Source organism: Athene cunicularia (genome assembly GCF_003259725.1).
Source record: "Athene cunicularia isolate RWA chromosome 2 unlocalized genomic scaffold, athCun1 chr2_part1, whole genome shotgun sequence".
NCBI lineage: Eukaryota > Metazoa > Chordata > Aves > Strigiformes > Strigidae > Athene > Athene cunicularia.
This window is the reverse complement of record NW_020799095.1, coordinates 23,199,353-23,215,052: the sequence shown is the minus strand read 5'-3', so window position 1 is coordinate 23,215,052 and position 15,700 is coordinate 23,199,353. Positions and strand designations below refer to the sequence as shown.

At 37.0% G+C, this 15,700-nt stretch overlaps 1 protein-coding gene across 2 annotated transcripts in view; it reads right to left on the bottom strand.

Annotated features, from left to right (window-relative positions):
- VWDE (von Willebrand factor D and EGF domains) overlaps positions 1-15,700 on the bottom strand; it is a 35,041-nt gene that overhangs the window by 4,822 nt on the left and 14,519 nt on the right. Inside the window, exons 11-25 of one of the 2 annotated variants that reach the window (XM_026843542.1) lie at positions 14,640-15,604; positions 13,334-13,470; positions 10,315-10,470; positions 9,617-9,721; positions 9,133-9,247; positions 6,981-7,231; positions 6,644-6,863; positions 5,966-6,103; positions 5,318-5,380; positions 3,108-3,788; positions 2,681-2,776; positions 2,501-2,596; positions 1,887-1,982; positions 455-550; positions 30-125 (exon numbers count right to left, since the gene is read on the bottom strand). In XM_026843542.1, the coding sequence (XP_026699343.1) occupies positions 30-125; positions 455-550; positions 1,887-1,982; positions 2,501-2,596; positions 2,681-2,776; positions 3,108-3,788; positions 5,318-5,380; positions 5,966-6,103; positions 6,644-6,863; positions 6,981-7,231; positions 9,133-9,247; positions 9,617-9,721; positions 10,315-10,470; positions 13,334-13,470; positions 14,640-15,604 (3,311 nt within the window). Of the gene's footprint in view, positions 1-29; positions 193-454; positions 551-1,886; positions 1,983-2,500; positions 2,597-2,680; positions 2,777-3,107; positions 3,789-5,317; positions 5,381-5,965; positions 6,104-6,643; positions 6,864-6,980; positions 7,232-9,132; positions 9,248-9,616; positions 9,722-10,314; positions 10,471-13,333; positions 13,471-14,639; positions 15,605-15,700 lie in introns of those variants that run through there. The other variant, XM_026843543.1, reaches the window with a different exon arrangement.

The window sequence follows — 15,700 nt, the reverse complement described above, 5'->3', positions numbered from 1 at the left end:
GGGGGGGGGGGAAAGATAAAAAAGTTTACCATTCTGACACCGGGCACCAAAGAATCCATGTGGACAGAGGCAAACATTTGGTTTAGTACAGGAACCACCATTGAGACACACGGGGTCACACATCGCTGCAGAAACAGGGTCAGGAAGAGTGGGAGGCATGACATCTAAATAAAGTCTATAAAATATGTACTTCTGTTGCAAGGACGGGAATTAAACATCTAAGATAACTGAAGGTAACACCATTCACAAAATCTTTACCCAAAATTTTAGGATCAGTATTAGACTTTCTATAGGTGCTGCTGACAGCAGAACAGTGGAGACGAGAGAGTGCAGGGACTCTGTGGCAGTAAGCAGCCACCCATCACTGCTGTCTAAGCCACGTGGTTCCAAATTTCAAACTACGGGAGGTCCTATGGGTACTCTCCCAGGAACACAGAACTTGCAGGAGTGTTACCTGTACTGCAGGTAGGTCCGTACCACCCAGGTTTACACTGGCAGATGTCTGGAGTAAGACATTCACCACCATTCTCACAGTGTCTGTTGCAAACCACTACCATCCAAGAAGTTGGGAAAAGCAAAGGAGAAGCAGGGCAAGGAAGGGTTGGGGTAGGGAGAGAAAGAGCTATGTTATAAATTATGATTTGTTCATTTTCAGTTCTTTCCCAAATATTAACACTGGAAATCAACATACAATTTCACTAGTTGAGGAGGAATTGCTGAATAGATTAAATGTCTCAAAGCCATAAAGAGCTAGTACCAGACTATAAAGGTAAATAAAATGTCTTTCCATGTAATTATCCATGGTCTGGTTATATTTAGTGTTAAAAATCTAGAAAATTCACATAAATTCTAAAACGACTGGGAAATTCAATACTGAGACAAATGGACCATGTTACATGATAGATTTGATGGAGGCCAGGAAAGTTCACTCAAATGTCCTCAATCACTGTCCTCAATCACTTCAGCAAGAGCTGCATGCACAGAGTAACAAGCAAAACATTAAAATATCATGGATGTGCAAAACCATAAATCACTTCTTCAGGACAACATTTCATTCTTTTTTTTTTTTTTTTTTTTTTTTTTTTTTTTTTTTTCCTGTGTCACAACTGAAATTAGAACAAGAAAAACTGAGCATGAAGAGTCCTGGGATTTGACGAGGAAAAAAACAAAGGACTTTCTCGATTAGGGGTCAATAATCAGTGGCACATTCAGGTGAATGATATATAAACAGCATGCTTAAATTTGGACTCTGTGAATAGTAAAAATTACCAGAATGAAATCTACCCAAAATTTGGAGTTGCCAAATTGCAGCATGTAGAATTTGATATGTAAAAGACAATTTATGTGGGACTAACTAATTCCAATTTTTCAGCTATGATCACAGCAAATTTTCCAAATTTCATGGCAGGTTAGAAGAAAAACAAAACAAAACATAATGTGGTTCTGAATTCAGCTGTCCTGTATCACAATTCTTCTGACCTACCGTTCACTGATACTAACTTTTGTTAGTCGTCTAACATCTACGAACTAACATCTAACATTTAAGATGATAGAAGTTAAAAAGCTGTAAGAACATATTAAACATCTGTGTTTGTTCTGAAGGTAGTATCACCTGCATATTGTGCTCAATGTCTCCATGCTTGTGAATCATAAATAATAAACTATTTGTAATTTTTATAGTACATTATGTTTTCAAAGTTACATGCAAGTACTATCTAATTAATGTTCAAAAGGCCCAGGTACAGGAGCCTTCAAATAGACACAGTTATAACATCATTTGCTACCATGAGACAGAGCACATCAAAAATTTAAACCATAATTTGCTATCTTGCTCCTGAAGAATAGGAGAAATGTTCTGCATTGTTCCCTTATGCTTTTTTGCTTACTTGTATCACATCTTGGTCCCACAAAACCGTATGGGCAGGTGCAGAGATTTCTGGCCAAACACGTGCCTCCATTTTGACAGGGTGGTTTACAGTGTGCTGCAGATACAGAATTATGTTGTTCAAGAAATCACCTCTAAAAAGATGCATGGATTGGTTATGCTTTAGAAAAGGGAACTGTTAATAACTGACAGTGAGCAAAGAACTGTAAATAAAATGAGACGTATGCAATTCCCTTTGACAGGAATAAGTAACAAGAATAACTTAATTCCAACAGAGTACACAGAGTCCCAACAGTGGTGGTCACCCTGAAGAAAAGTAATCTGAGACAATTTCCAGACAGGACTTCCCTCTCTTTGGGAGTCTTTAGCTTAGAGGCATCTACATTCACTGGTGAACTCCTCAATTTACTGTGAAAGCTATATTTAGAAATATCCAATCACAATCAACATTTATATTGTATAGCAAAAAAGGTAGGGTATATACCGACATGTTACTAAAAGACTTCTATTAAAAGTAAAATGAAAACACCTCTGCTGTCAGAATGAACAGTCATGGAAGTTATTTACAGCACTCTGGGTAATTATGGATTCAGAAGTGAAAAATATTCTATTTACCTTCCTCACAAGCAGAGCCACTGTATCCTGGTAGACATTCACAGACATTGGGCTTAATGCACTTCCCATGGTTTTTGCAATCAGGTTTGCACAGAGCTGTGGAAAAAATCAACAGTGATCTTCAAATCATTGATTTGTGGCTATGAGTTACCACAAGCTAAAGGAAAATGCCACACTCACCAGCCTGACAGTTATAACCAGCATAGCCAGGCTTGCATTTGCAAATATTGGGTGCCACACATTCCATATTTTTGCCACATGTTTGTCTACATCTTGCTGAAAGGCAATGAAGAAAACAAAGAAAGGAGTAAGGAAAATGAAAGTGGCATTTCAGCAAAACTGTGTCGTGCCTAACATAATGAACAGATCACACAGAATCCATTAGGTCCCTGCCCATAAGTGGGGAGCCTGAGACACATTAGAAAAATATTTTTAAGTGAATCCATGCAACTAAAAGCCTGTAGGCTATGCCAATATTAATAATGAAAATGAGAAAATTCAATACTCTATGCATTTCACTGATCACACAGTAACAATGTACTTTCAAGTTATGAGGATGTCACAAGATTCTTTTCTGCAAAGCTTTTAGTGCTGTTATTTGTAATACCTCTGCAAGTGAAGCCATCTCCATAATAACCATAAGGACAATGACCGCACTTGACGCTTCCATCCTGACTTGGCTCACAAGGTACACCAGGAAAACAGGTTAAATCAACACAGGTTACTGCCTTAGGAATCACCGTTTCACTCAATTCTTCAGGAAGCATTTTTGGTGGGACAGTGACTTCAACAAGGACAAAAGGTAAAGGACTCGCTTTGTGCTTGGCTAGTAAGTGCTGAACTCTGTCAGCACTTCCACCTTTTAATACTTTGATTGGCAAAGAAAATCCTTTGCTTGTATTTGTTCTGCTGCTAGGAGAAGTCTTCCTGCTGGTCTCAAAATAGCTGTAGGCCTCAACCTGTGCCCTTGTTTTCTTCTCAGGTGATACAGCATGGCTTCTTGAAGATGCAGTCATCACAGCATGAATAGAAGAACTCTCTTCCACATTAGCAAGGTGACCACTGATGGTGCTGAGGACATGATCACTGTTTCCAGTAACAATGGGTTGTACAGAAGCAATTCTCTGAGAATTAAGTGACTTTCTAGCCGTGATTGTTTCTACTGTGGAGGCTGGTGGAGTGCTGCTACTGACCATTCCTGTAGAAATAAATCTCTCAGGGACATCTGTAGAACTGGGAATATAGCTTGAGATGCTTAAAACCTTCTCAAAGGATGATTGTTGTAAACCTACAGCACGTTAAAAAGAAAGGGGAGAAAGAGTACAGGAATATTATAATTCTTTTTCCTTCTGAAGGATGGGTGTATCTTCTGAACAGAAAAATGCACAACCCATTCATGATGTGCTTCAGGAAGTCTCTCCATGTGCTACATCAAAATACAAGTACGCAGTAGAACCTAACTTGTAACTGGCAGAATTGGAGAAGATCAAGGTATTCTGGCTATGTCCTTTCCCACCCTCACCATGGTCTTTTATTGGCTGGAAGATAAGGAAAAAACACCATATATATGAGGCAAACAGCAGAGATTTTTCCCATATTGGGTCAATAAACAGCTTTACTGTCAATTACCACATATAATGCTTCTAAATAGATAACTGAAACAGAGTTTAAAGACAAGATAATGCTTACGGTTCACCACTGTGTCTAAGTGCTAGTAATAAGCCTATAGTCTAGAAGCAGATATTTAATCACAAGTATGTACATACCTATACTCACTGACACACCATGGGCAGTATTTTAGGTGAATAACCCATCACCTTGTAGCAAAAGCATTAACATGCTTTACTCTCATTTTTTAAAATCAACTTTCTTAAAGCCTCTGCATGGATTTTATTAGTGGGATGTTTCATGTGTTTTATAAACAACAGAGACTGACTCAGCCTCCTCACTGAAAGGAATGCAAGGTGAATGAAAAGTTCTTCACTTCTGCCTAAGAAAACCAGGTCATCTGGTGGGTTGTGGAAGAGTATGACACTGTAATCCCAGAATGGCTGAATGCTGTATATGGGCTTTTAGCATTAAGTGGCAGAGGAGGAATGAAACTGGAGACTATCCAACTTAACAAGCTCTGTCCCTAACCCATTTAGAATGGTACTAGCAAATGGTCTACAAAAGGTTAAGGTTACTGAAGGTTACTGAATCTTATTACACAGTGCTGTCTCCTACCTTTGAAAAACAAATCATTTTACAGCTGATGAAGAATTATCCAGCATTGGCAATGGAGTGAGAGATTTTTCCTCCTCCCCCACTAACAATTCAGAAATAAAGGGAAAAGACAGATGAGAATTTCCTGCAAAGAAAATCCCAGCAGGCACAGAGCTGGAAATGCCAGCAACAGCATTTACAGAGTTTTGGAATTAAGACATTCGCTTGCCATATCCTTCACCTTTCCTTTGAGTTAAAGTAGGAAAATGGCATTCAACATAATGCCATAAACTTTTGCTTATCTCATATAACAGATGTCTCTATCCCCATGTTACCTATTTTATGTCAGTGGTTAGTCAGAAAAACAAAAGGCAACAGTAAGAATGTCATATATCACACTGTCAATAAAATGACTTGACTGACCTAAGGGATTTGTTGATATTGACATTTCAGTCCCATTTTTCAGATCAGAATAGAACCCCAGCAATGAATTGAGTCAAACTGAAAAATTAAAGTGAGTAACAGAACTGACTAGAACCTTTTTTTTTTTGTCAGCTATATTCTTATCAGTATGCGAATCAGAAATTCCATTTTCTTCATGAAAAAAATCACCTTTATTCCGTCCAGTTTCTCCTGTGGAATCCTTTCTTTCAACATAAGTGTCTTCAAAGCTTTCTGAAAACAAAAGATGTGAAGACACAATAATAGTTACTTTTGTTTCAACTGCAAATAAATTATAAACAGTTAAAGTTGTAGTACACAAAAGTAACCCAAAATTCAGAAAGCAGATAAAGAGTAAAAATTGTTTCTTAAAAGTTTTCAATGGAGGATTTTAAAAATACACATTTTTCAGTGATTGCATTGTAAATAAATGTTTGGTCACCTTACTTGGCAAGTGCCTTCATTTAGGTAAATAATTTTGTGTTAAGCAACAGAAAAATGTTTTGTCAGTAATTGCTCAAAATATGAAAATAATGCAGAAAAAAAATACATTCCACTATATTCTACTCTGGTATAAAAGAACTGGGATATCTTGTACCTATTTTTTCTAGTCACCTGAAAAAGTGTTTTACAGCTATGTGATGCAGCGCAGTCTAATGTTGTCATCAAGTGAGATTCTGTCCCAGCCATCAACAGAGACGCAGGCCTGTTTTATTGACTACTGAAGAGAGTTCTAAGTTACCATTAGAAACATGAATCACAACCACAGATATTTTATCCGAATGACAATAGTAGCATTCTTTTGAAAAACAATTTTACCGTAACATGACTTCCCATCTCCTTGCAGATCATTTGGGCATGAACCACAATAGTAAGAACCAAAAGTATTGAAGCAAAATACTCCAGGGAAGCAAGGACTGGATACACATTCATCTACATCATCTTGACAATTTTTACCTGCATTGAAATACAGATTATTTTTTTTTAATAATACTGTGTCACTAGACTTTGACAGTGTGTTTATAAAAGCAGGATGTACACAGGTGCTGAAATACAGAAAGAGCATCTATCAATTGCAACAAGGTATTACAGTGCATCTAATAAGTACAGCGGACTACATTTGCTATATTTTCTCATCTTATATCAAGTATCTTGCTTATTGTGGGATATGGAAAAGATGGGCTGTGGGGACTACATGTTTATCTGCAGGCACAGAAGGAATCACAATGCAACCAAACTCATCACTCCTTATGTTTCACCATGTTGCTGAGTTTACCTCTGTCAAGGAAAACAATGGAAATCTGCTCTCATAACATAAACATTCATGCAAGATCTTGAAGTGTATCACATAACTTTATCACAAGACCATGAAATTTCTTCATACTCTAACAGTAAGTTATTTATAGTCAAAAACTTAAAAAAAATGTAGACATAAAATTAGAAACTCCTATTTATCACTAAATGTGATAAATGTTTGTAAATAAAGTAACGATTTACCTTGAAGTTCAGGTGGACATTCACAGTAATAGCTGTTTATTCCATCCACACATCTGCCAATACCACACTGGTTAAGTTTACAGTCATCAGTATTCACTTGACAGAGATCACCTTCAAATCCAGCCGCACACACACAAAGATATCTTCCACTTCCAGGTGGGAAATTAATGTTTGCCACACATGAGCCATTATTTAGGCAGTCACATGACTTTACACTGACCTACAAGACATGCCCAATAAGACAGTTTTCCTTTTTTAATGAACTAGAAATGAGTTTTGTAATTAGATATCTTAAACATCTTACTAATAAGTGTCATTTTACTGTGATATTCATTACCTCTATTTCTACCTTAGTCTTTGCATTGCAGTCATCTGTCAAAGAAAATGTTAATTTATGGAGATTCATTGACAGAGCTTTCCACAAAAGGAGACCTGATGGGGAAAGACTGGCACCTTCTGGACCAGAATCCAGTGTGAAATGAATAGCAGAGCCCTCTGGATCTGACGCCAAAAACTGATACACAAAATCTTCTCCATAAAAAGTCTGTAGCACACCCTGAAAAGTTTCAAGCACTGGAGGCTGGTTGTCTGCAACAAAGGAGATATTTTCCTCTTTTAAGCAAAAGTTGAAATATTTTTATAAAAATTAAAATCCGCCCATCTTTCTATTAAGCAAATTACATGTAATTATTTCTCTTAAATTCTAATGTCGTTTGAATGGCTCAGGAAAAAACACTAGATATTTTAATTATAACTATAACAACATAACCAAGAAGTTACTTATACTATACAAGAGCCTGTGAAGATGCAGTGCATCTACATGTAGAAAGAACTCGGAATTTATCAAGTTTAACCACTGTATTTTAACTATGCAGACAGAGTTTGTAGATGAAAGTACAGAAAGCTATAAAACTCAGAGGTGATTGGTGTTTCCTTTAACAAATGAACAGACGTTGTTAAGCAATACTTAGGAATGGGCTGCAATGACTATCTTGGCAAAACTGTGCATAAGCTGATGGCGTAAGTTATTCACCCATTGTTCCTGGGATGGATTTCAACCACACAACAAGTTACACCCTAGTAAGTCTTAGTCTGTTCAAATGCCTGCACTGTTGAGGTCTAACCTAATTTAGCAGGAATAGCTAGATTTCTAGACATACCAGGTGAAAACAAACAAAACCCCAGCACCAGGACAAGTTCTGTGAAAGACAGAAGCAGAAGCCCTGGGGAGAGCGTAGGCTTTGACGTTGGGACATAGGAAGGTGATTAAGACTGCTAAGTGCAGGGTTACAGTTAAGTGACTGCTCAAAGCAAGAACCCACTCACTGTGGCAGAAACCATGAAGGAAGAAGCAGCTGTAATCAGCGTTTCAGCAGTTAAATTCTGACACTCTGTTCTAATGTCATCCAGTCCAGAGAAACACTCCTTAGTTTTGGGGAATTGCCTCTGATTTACATCCTATTTCTGACTTTGGCAATATTGAATTCTCGTCCATGGAAATCTCTTCACTCCCTGACTGCTGCATGAGTTTCATTTCATTCCAGGTTTCAGTCTCTTGGAATAGTTATAGTTACCTTGGCTTTCAGTAAAAGTTTGAACTAGGAAAAGGTTCAGCAAGACAGGCACCAGAAGTCCCACTCAGACAAGACCCTTCCCAGTCCAGGCAGAGTCTTTCCAGCACATTCACCCATGAAATCACTGATGGAACACTTGTATTTGAGATGTTATGGACTTGGCTTGATGGCTATTAGGAAGCCTCAGGAGCCGTCCCATTTGATGAAGGGACCAATATGATTTGTATATCCAAAGACTAAGATTTGAGCTAAAAGAGTTACAAGTTCTAGGCTAGAACTTTGTACTATGGAGAAGGAAAATGAAGAAACTTAGACTGGGCTCTTCTCTTCATAGTGTGGTTTCTAACTGGACTGAAGTATGTCAGCTTTGGATTTACTTTCAAGTAATTGTGAAGGCCATATATCTATGCCATCAATGTGGATTATGTGCAAATATTAAGTGGCTGATAAACATGACATGCCATTTAATTTGGTTTGTATTCTCCTCATTTGATGTCAGAGTAATTTGTTGGAAAATATCTTCTATTCCTAAATGCTGAAGACAAACATTCATGGATGTAGCTGTGACAAATATCAGGACTTCAAAGTGCCAATGAGACTGAGAGCTGTTAGTTTTCATTATTTGTAATGGCTACGGGGTTTGGGAGGTGGGGCAAGGAAAAAAAAGAAAGCCTGACTTTTATATATATATTGTCTGGAAAACAAAATATCATTTTCAGAAATTAGGAGAAATGAAAGATGAAAACCAAGATCAAATTACAAGCTATAGTAGTGGATACTAAGCCTTAAATGAAACACTGAACTAATTATACTTAAAACTTCACTATTTCCATAAATTTAAAAACTCAGTAGATTTTCAACTTCTCGCTATTAAAAAAAAAAAAAAAACCAAAACCAAAACTATTTAGAACTTACTTTCAACAACTGACCAAGTTAACTTTGATATGTCTGGTCTGCACAGTAAGCAAGGGCTGGTTGGATTTGTGTCACCTTCACCGTAACAGAGTCCATCTATGTTGCATGTTTTCTCCTTTTAGAGAAATGACAATGTGATTCATTAATTTTTGGTTATCAAACAGTAAATCTGGATGAAATTGTAAAGTGTCAAATAAAATCTAGTCTATTCTGCACTTCCACTAAACAACTATGGTTGCTTTTACATCTAAGGAATTGACAGCATGTTTGGTTTTATTTGGCAACCATATGAAGTGCTTTTGGTTTGATTTATGTAATTCAAAATTGCATCACCCCAGCTTCTCTTTCTGTGCTTATTTCTGTGCATGGAAAAGCCTTGTTGGAAATAAGAACAGCTTACATTCTGTTGATTTTTCTAGATTTTCTTTCTGCCTGCAAAGATGTGTATTTTTGTAATAAACACAGAGGGTAATGAAATACGTACCTTTAACATACATAACCCAGATTCTTGCAGTTCACATGTCTGACAGGCTCCATCATATAATATCATTGTTTTAGAGTTGCTATAAATGAATCCATCATTAGATATCTGCAAGATATACAGTAAAAATGGATGAACCCATACATGTACCGATGTATCACCAGCATGGACTGCTAGCATGAACTTCAACTCATTGACAGACACCTACCTTTACCTGTTTAAACTATCATAATAGTCACCAGAAATCTAATTTACCCTGACAGTAAGTCTAGGCAGATATTTGACCGACCACATGCAGATGTCTAGGGTAAACTGAATAGTGTGTCGTCTTTATTGACCTTATTGACTGTATGAGAGCTCAGGTATCTTACACACAGATTTGTACATATAGACTGGGCTCGACAGAGTTTTCCCATAAATGCATCTTAATGTCATTTGAAATGCTATAGGATAACTATCTGGCCTTTAACTTCTACTCCTAAAGAATGCATCTCTCTGTAGGTCCTGGGTCATATCTACCAGTCCCCTGGCAGCAGAACACTCTCAAATGGCACTCAGCACTAAGGTGATGAAACTGAGACCCCAAGTTAAGCAAGCTGAGTTCCACCTTTAGCACAATTTAAAAAAGGATACTATCTATGTAATATATTTTCAGCTTAATAGAGTATCTCTAAGTGAATATTTGAAATTTCTGTAAGTACCTTTATTTGCCACCTGGCAATGGGTTTATCATCAACCAGATCCATGACATCAGACTGCTGGTCATCATTTGGTAACTGGCAGTCAACAGTCCTGGCATTTTGGAAGGCAGCTGGTGTAGTTAGAGGTTCTCCGGGAATCCATTGTCTATCACTGTACTAAATGTTAAGACAGAAAATCTGTTTTTCAGTGAAATACATTATGAAAATATTTTTATCAGAGAAAAAACACTATGTGTTGAACAATGTTTGAACAAGTCTAATGCCTCTGGATGAGAATGCAGTGGGAAATGTCATTATCTGTACACATATATTTCTTCATAAGCCTGCTACTGTGGAATAAAAGGCAGCAACACCTTTCCTGCCACACAGCCCCTTGGTACTGTATTGCCAAGGACAAAAACGTCTTCCATCTGGAGAGTACTGGGAGGGTTAAGCAGTGGGGTCCTCTAACAGCACTGATCTGATGTATAAGTGCCTCTATCCCTCTTCATCTCTGTTCCCATGAGAGGACAAGTGTTAGTTGAAGGAACAGACTGAGGTTTTTGGCAGGGTTCAGGTATCATTCTGGGGGCTGGGGGAATACTGGTAAATTAGCCATTAAGCCCGTGCACAAAACAATAGATTACATCATTAACCCTGTAGACCTTTCTTCTAAACTGCAGTGAGGACAAGTCATCCAAGGATCTATCTTGAGAGTTCAAGATTAACTGAATAGGGATGATAACACTATTTGACTGAAGTATTGATGTGGAAGCAGGGATAAGCACACTAAAAATAAAGTTAGATGGAAGTCAGAAACCAGACAAAGAGTCAAGAGAACAGCAAGATCCAAATAGTTATGAGCTTGACTAGATTTTATTGAGCGGGCACATTTTTTCAGTTACTGGAGCCAATCAAGACATTTATTCAATCTCAATCCTGACATGGGGAGTCCACTGGTGCACTTTTTTTTAATTGACAAACAGTAAAATAACAGAAAAATAAAAACTTTTCCTGAGAAGACACATAAGCTATTTTTGTTCCAAACAAACATTTTTCTTTTACTCTATACTCAGTTAAGAAATTCACAGCAAAGGTGAGTGAAAGTGTAACAGCTAAATATTCTAAATATGTCATTTTGAGTGCATTTAGTACCATAACCTTTGAAATGCAATGCAGTCTATTTCTCTGGAAACCTTTTGTTATTTGCTAGAGGCAAATCATGTCATTATTTCAGAAACTTACTCACCTTTCAAAAACCAAAAAAATCTTCAGATCTACTAGCATTCTAGCTCATTAGGTTTATAGAAAAACTTATTTCTGCAGTTCAACATAAATAAGAAGGAACTAAAACTGTACTTTCGTATTCGAGAGGTTAAACACACTCTTATCCTTTACAAAAATATTTGTAAATTCTTTATCTGTGTAATCATAGGCTCCTTGTCCATGTCCTACCCAAACCTCTATCAAAAGATGTGCAGTAGTCCTGCATCTGTGAGGTACAAAATTCTCTGAATCACCTCTTTTAGCATCATGCACAAGACCTACATCTTCTGAACATGGTAGGACAGCCCACGGACAATGGATTTGATTTAACCTTTCAAAAGTAAAAATATAAAAAATAAGAAATTCAGTGTGTATTAGCTCTATATTTTGCCAAAATACCTCTTCTATGACATTCCAATCATTTCAGTCTAATCTCAAAATACAAGGAGTTCTATACTGTTGCAAGTCCACTGACACTTGCATAAAGTCACTATTACTTCAGCCTGAAAATTAAACAAACAACAAAAAAAAAAACAAAACATCCTTCTTTTGTATTTTCAAGGAAAAAATTCTCAGCTTCCTCTTCAACTGCAGATAAGAGCAGTAGCATTCATTCTCTAACCTGGCTCTTGTCAGTGAAAAGATAATAAAAGTAAGTAAATAAAAAGTTTTTGTAGTTGGGAGACAAATACACCACCATAGTGTGTTATATCAGAGTATCTTGCCATGAGTTAAAACTGAGACATTTCAAACTGTAATGTGAACTCCCAATAACTGTCTCACTGTGAGCTTGTTATAAAATTCTTTTAACCTAATGGAGTGTAAACCTACTCTCAACTTCATCATTTCAAGCCAACTTGCAGATGAGTGATATATGTTGTGTTGAAGAAAAAAAAATCTATAGCCAGCATTGCTTAATCTGTCAAAATAACTTTAGCATCTCCTGGTACTAGGTAAGCAAAATTTTTGTCTCAAGAACAGAATTTTCCCACTGAATGGTTCCCCTTTTGCCATCTCTCCACCCCACTGCCACCATCACATCAATGAACCCAAATTTTACTTTTAAGTTTTTTTTATTCTCATGTCTAACATGACATAAAAACTTGTAATTGCTGATTGTTTATTTCACATTAACACTTGTAAACTGCTTGTAAGTTTGCCCTGAGCAAATTCCAGATCCGAGTAATAACAGTCTCTCTACAGATTCCTCTTGGTTTACAGTGCAACGTTTTTAATCTCCTGTTCAAACCTGGGGTATAGAGCTGACATATATCATTAAATAGCTGTGGTATTCTACCCCAGGGAAATGGACTTCAAAAATGCCTTTCTCTTTTTGTATCTGATTTATTATGTTTATAAAAAGGCTATTTCAAGCCTTAGATTTGAGACAGAAATCTAGTAATGTCTTTAACCTTGCTGTCCCTTTTCAAAGAAGTGGTACTTCAATTCCTCTCCATAAGCACTTAAAAAAAAATGAACAATGATGTTACTAATAGGGGTGTCCTTGCCCTTTTTCTGATGGATAGCTGCCATATGCTGTTATCTCCCTCTCGGCTGCCGAACATTCCCATTATGTTTCTTATTTCTCTTATCATGGAGGAAATGACAATCTTGCAAAGACTTGAGTGTCTGCTGCAAAGTGCTGAGTGCCCTTGCTTTTAGCTTCTACTAAAGCACTGGGTTGTACCCACATCAATGAATAATATGTTAGACACTTTTTCCCTCATTGTCCAAGAAGTTTAAAATGTAATTGTTACTATTCAGAGAGACTTACCTGTAATTTGATAATTTCACATTTCAGATCTAATGACTCCCTGAATCCATGACCAAAAACTCTCACCGACGTGCAGTCATACTGTCGAATATCACACAGCCCAGCATTCTCCAGCTCAGTAATTTCTGGAGCCTGGTCTTTGAAGCAGAGATTAGAAAATGAATGTTAATATACTAACTCGTTCATATGCATTTACATTAAGCAGTATGTTTATTTCTCTATCCAACTAAGCAAACTACGTAAACAATGATATCTGGACCTAGCTGAAGAAAGGCATAAACAGAAACATTTTAGACTGTTAAAATAAAATGTATCTTAACTTTAAAGCTAGGCTTTTGTTTTCTCTTGGAACCTGAAAATTATGAAGCAAAGAAAACACTTGTGAATATGTGTTTTGCTTTTTCATTTATGGTTCTTTACATCACACTTGCAGAATAAAATCTAAATGAAACTCAGGCCATAGGAATAGGAACTGGAAAGGTTATAGTTATGCAATAATTTATAATATAAATTCTTTTTTTAAAGACTAAACAAAAATATCTCAGGTGGAAGTTATTTCAGGAAATAAACTGACAAAGAAAGTGCTCAAAACCAGTTTTTATGAAGCAAAAACCAGTTTATTTGACTTCAACAGGAATAAAATATATCTTCTTATACTCTCAACCTCTTTCTCTATTTGCTTTTAAATAGGTCAGTAAAACAAAAACACCATTGAAAACCAAAATATTAAGAGTTTGTTTTGAAAGGGTTCTGACTTTTGTAGTACTTTCCATATTCTTCCAGTGTATCTGCTTAACTGAATTTTAGTTAATAACTTATTTACTGAAACCCAGCATTATTTGCTGTACCTCTTTTTTTCTTCACCATCCATTCTGCTCCCAACATATCAGTTAGCTAACAAACATAGAACATCACCAAACCCATCACATTTACAGTTAATAAATAAGATCACATAGACTATAAAAAATTAGGGAATGGATGGATATGGCAGATGTTCCAGAAGTGTGTGGAAACACTGCTTATCTCTTGAGGCAATACTCTGGATTGCAAACTCACTGAGTGGTAATTTTTTTTAATTTGATGTACCAGAAACTAAGCCCATGTTTTGCCCTCTGGGAACAAGAAGGCTGAATAGAAAACAATTATGGCTGTACTAAACTGGAACTAAATCGCTGAATAACAGGGCCACTGCAGGGAACCCTTGTCAGTGTACAAAAGCAGAAGAGAAAGGCAGCAAAACAAATGTATGTTGCACAAACACTGAGAACATTAGATTTACTTAAATAACTTTTTTTCCCCCACTTACCAGACAGTATGCTGCAATCATATGAGCTGTAGCCTTGAAAACATGCACAACCCCATTCTGTACATTCTCCATTACCACTGCAGAGACTGGGACACTTTAACACAGTAAGTAGGCTCTCAACAGACCCTTCAAGTTCCTGTCGGTTGTAATTTATTTCTTCTAAAACTCTTTTCTCACATTCATTCTCTAGAAGAGCTAAGCAAGCTTCTGCCCAACTGAGGTCATCTTTCAGCAGCAGATCTTTAACACACATATTGATGGCATCCTCTATTCGCTGGCCAAGAAGGCCATCACAAGATCTTCCTATACTGGAATTAGCTATTGCCTGCTGGCATAGTAACAAAGCGCTGGACTCAGTGAGTCCAGAAGGTGTGGGCCAAGAAGGAAGAAACTTTTCATCTGTGACAGTGGCATGGTCCTCTGGGAAAAAATAACTATATCCTTCTAAGTCTGTTTGGCTAAGACTTTGGAATAGAAATACTGGATGATATTCATAATAATTCTGACGCTTCCCCCTGCTTGTAACAGATTGACTGTAACGGTGAGAATTTCTTTTAACGTGTGAGCTTGAAGGTCGTTCTCTTTCTACACCAGTATTTCCCATTGAGGCTGCAGAGACACGTGGCTTTACCAGTGATTTGTGAAGCTTGGTTTGATTAGCCTCCCTCTGAAGAAGCATAGATAAATCCATTTCACGTGCAGAGGAACGTTTCTTTAGGCCTCTGACAAGATCAACAGGACCAAGATACTCAGCAGTGACATCCAGCCCTGGTATCAAAGAGAGAAATCTACCATTTTCACTTTCTTTACAAGACAGAGGAAGTTCTGGCTGATAAACTGTCTCTAGTTTATTCACTGATCTATATAATCCAGCATCTTCAAGTGCGCAGTCACAGAAGACTGTTTTTCTAGAAGATGCTAAAGAAGCAGGTGTCTTGTCGAACAAGCTATCTCCTGGTGAAATTCTAGAGAAGAAAGAAAAATATGAAATGTATCTGAATACATCTGAATGTATCTGAACCACTTTCATTGGTTTAGTAAAGCATTAACACTTGTTTTGC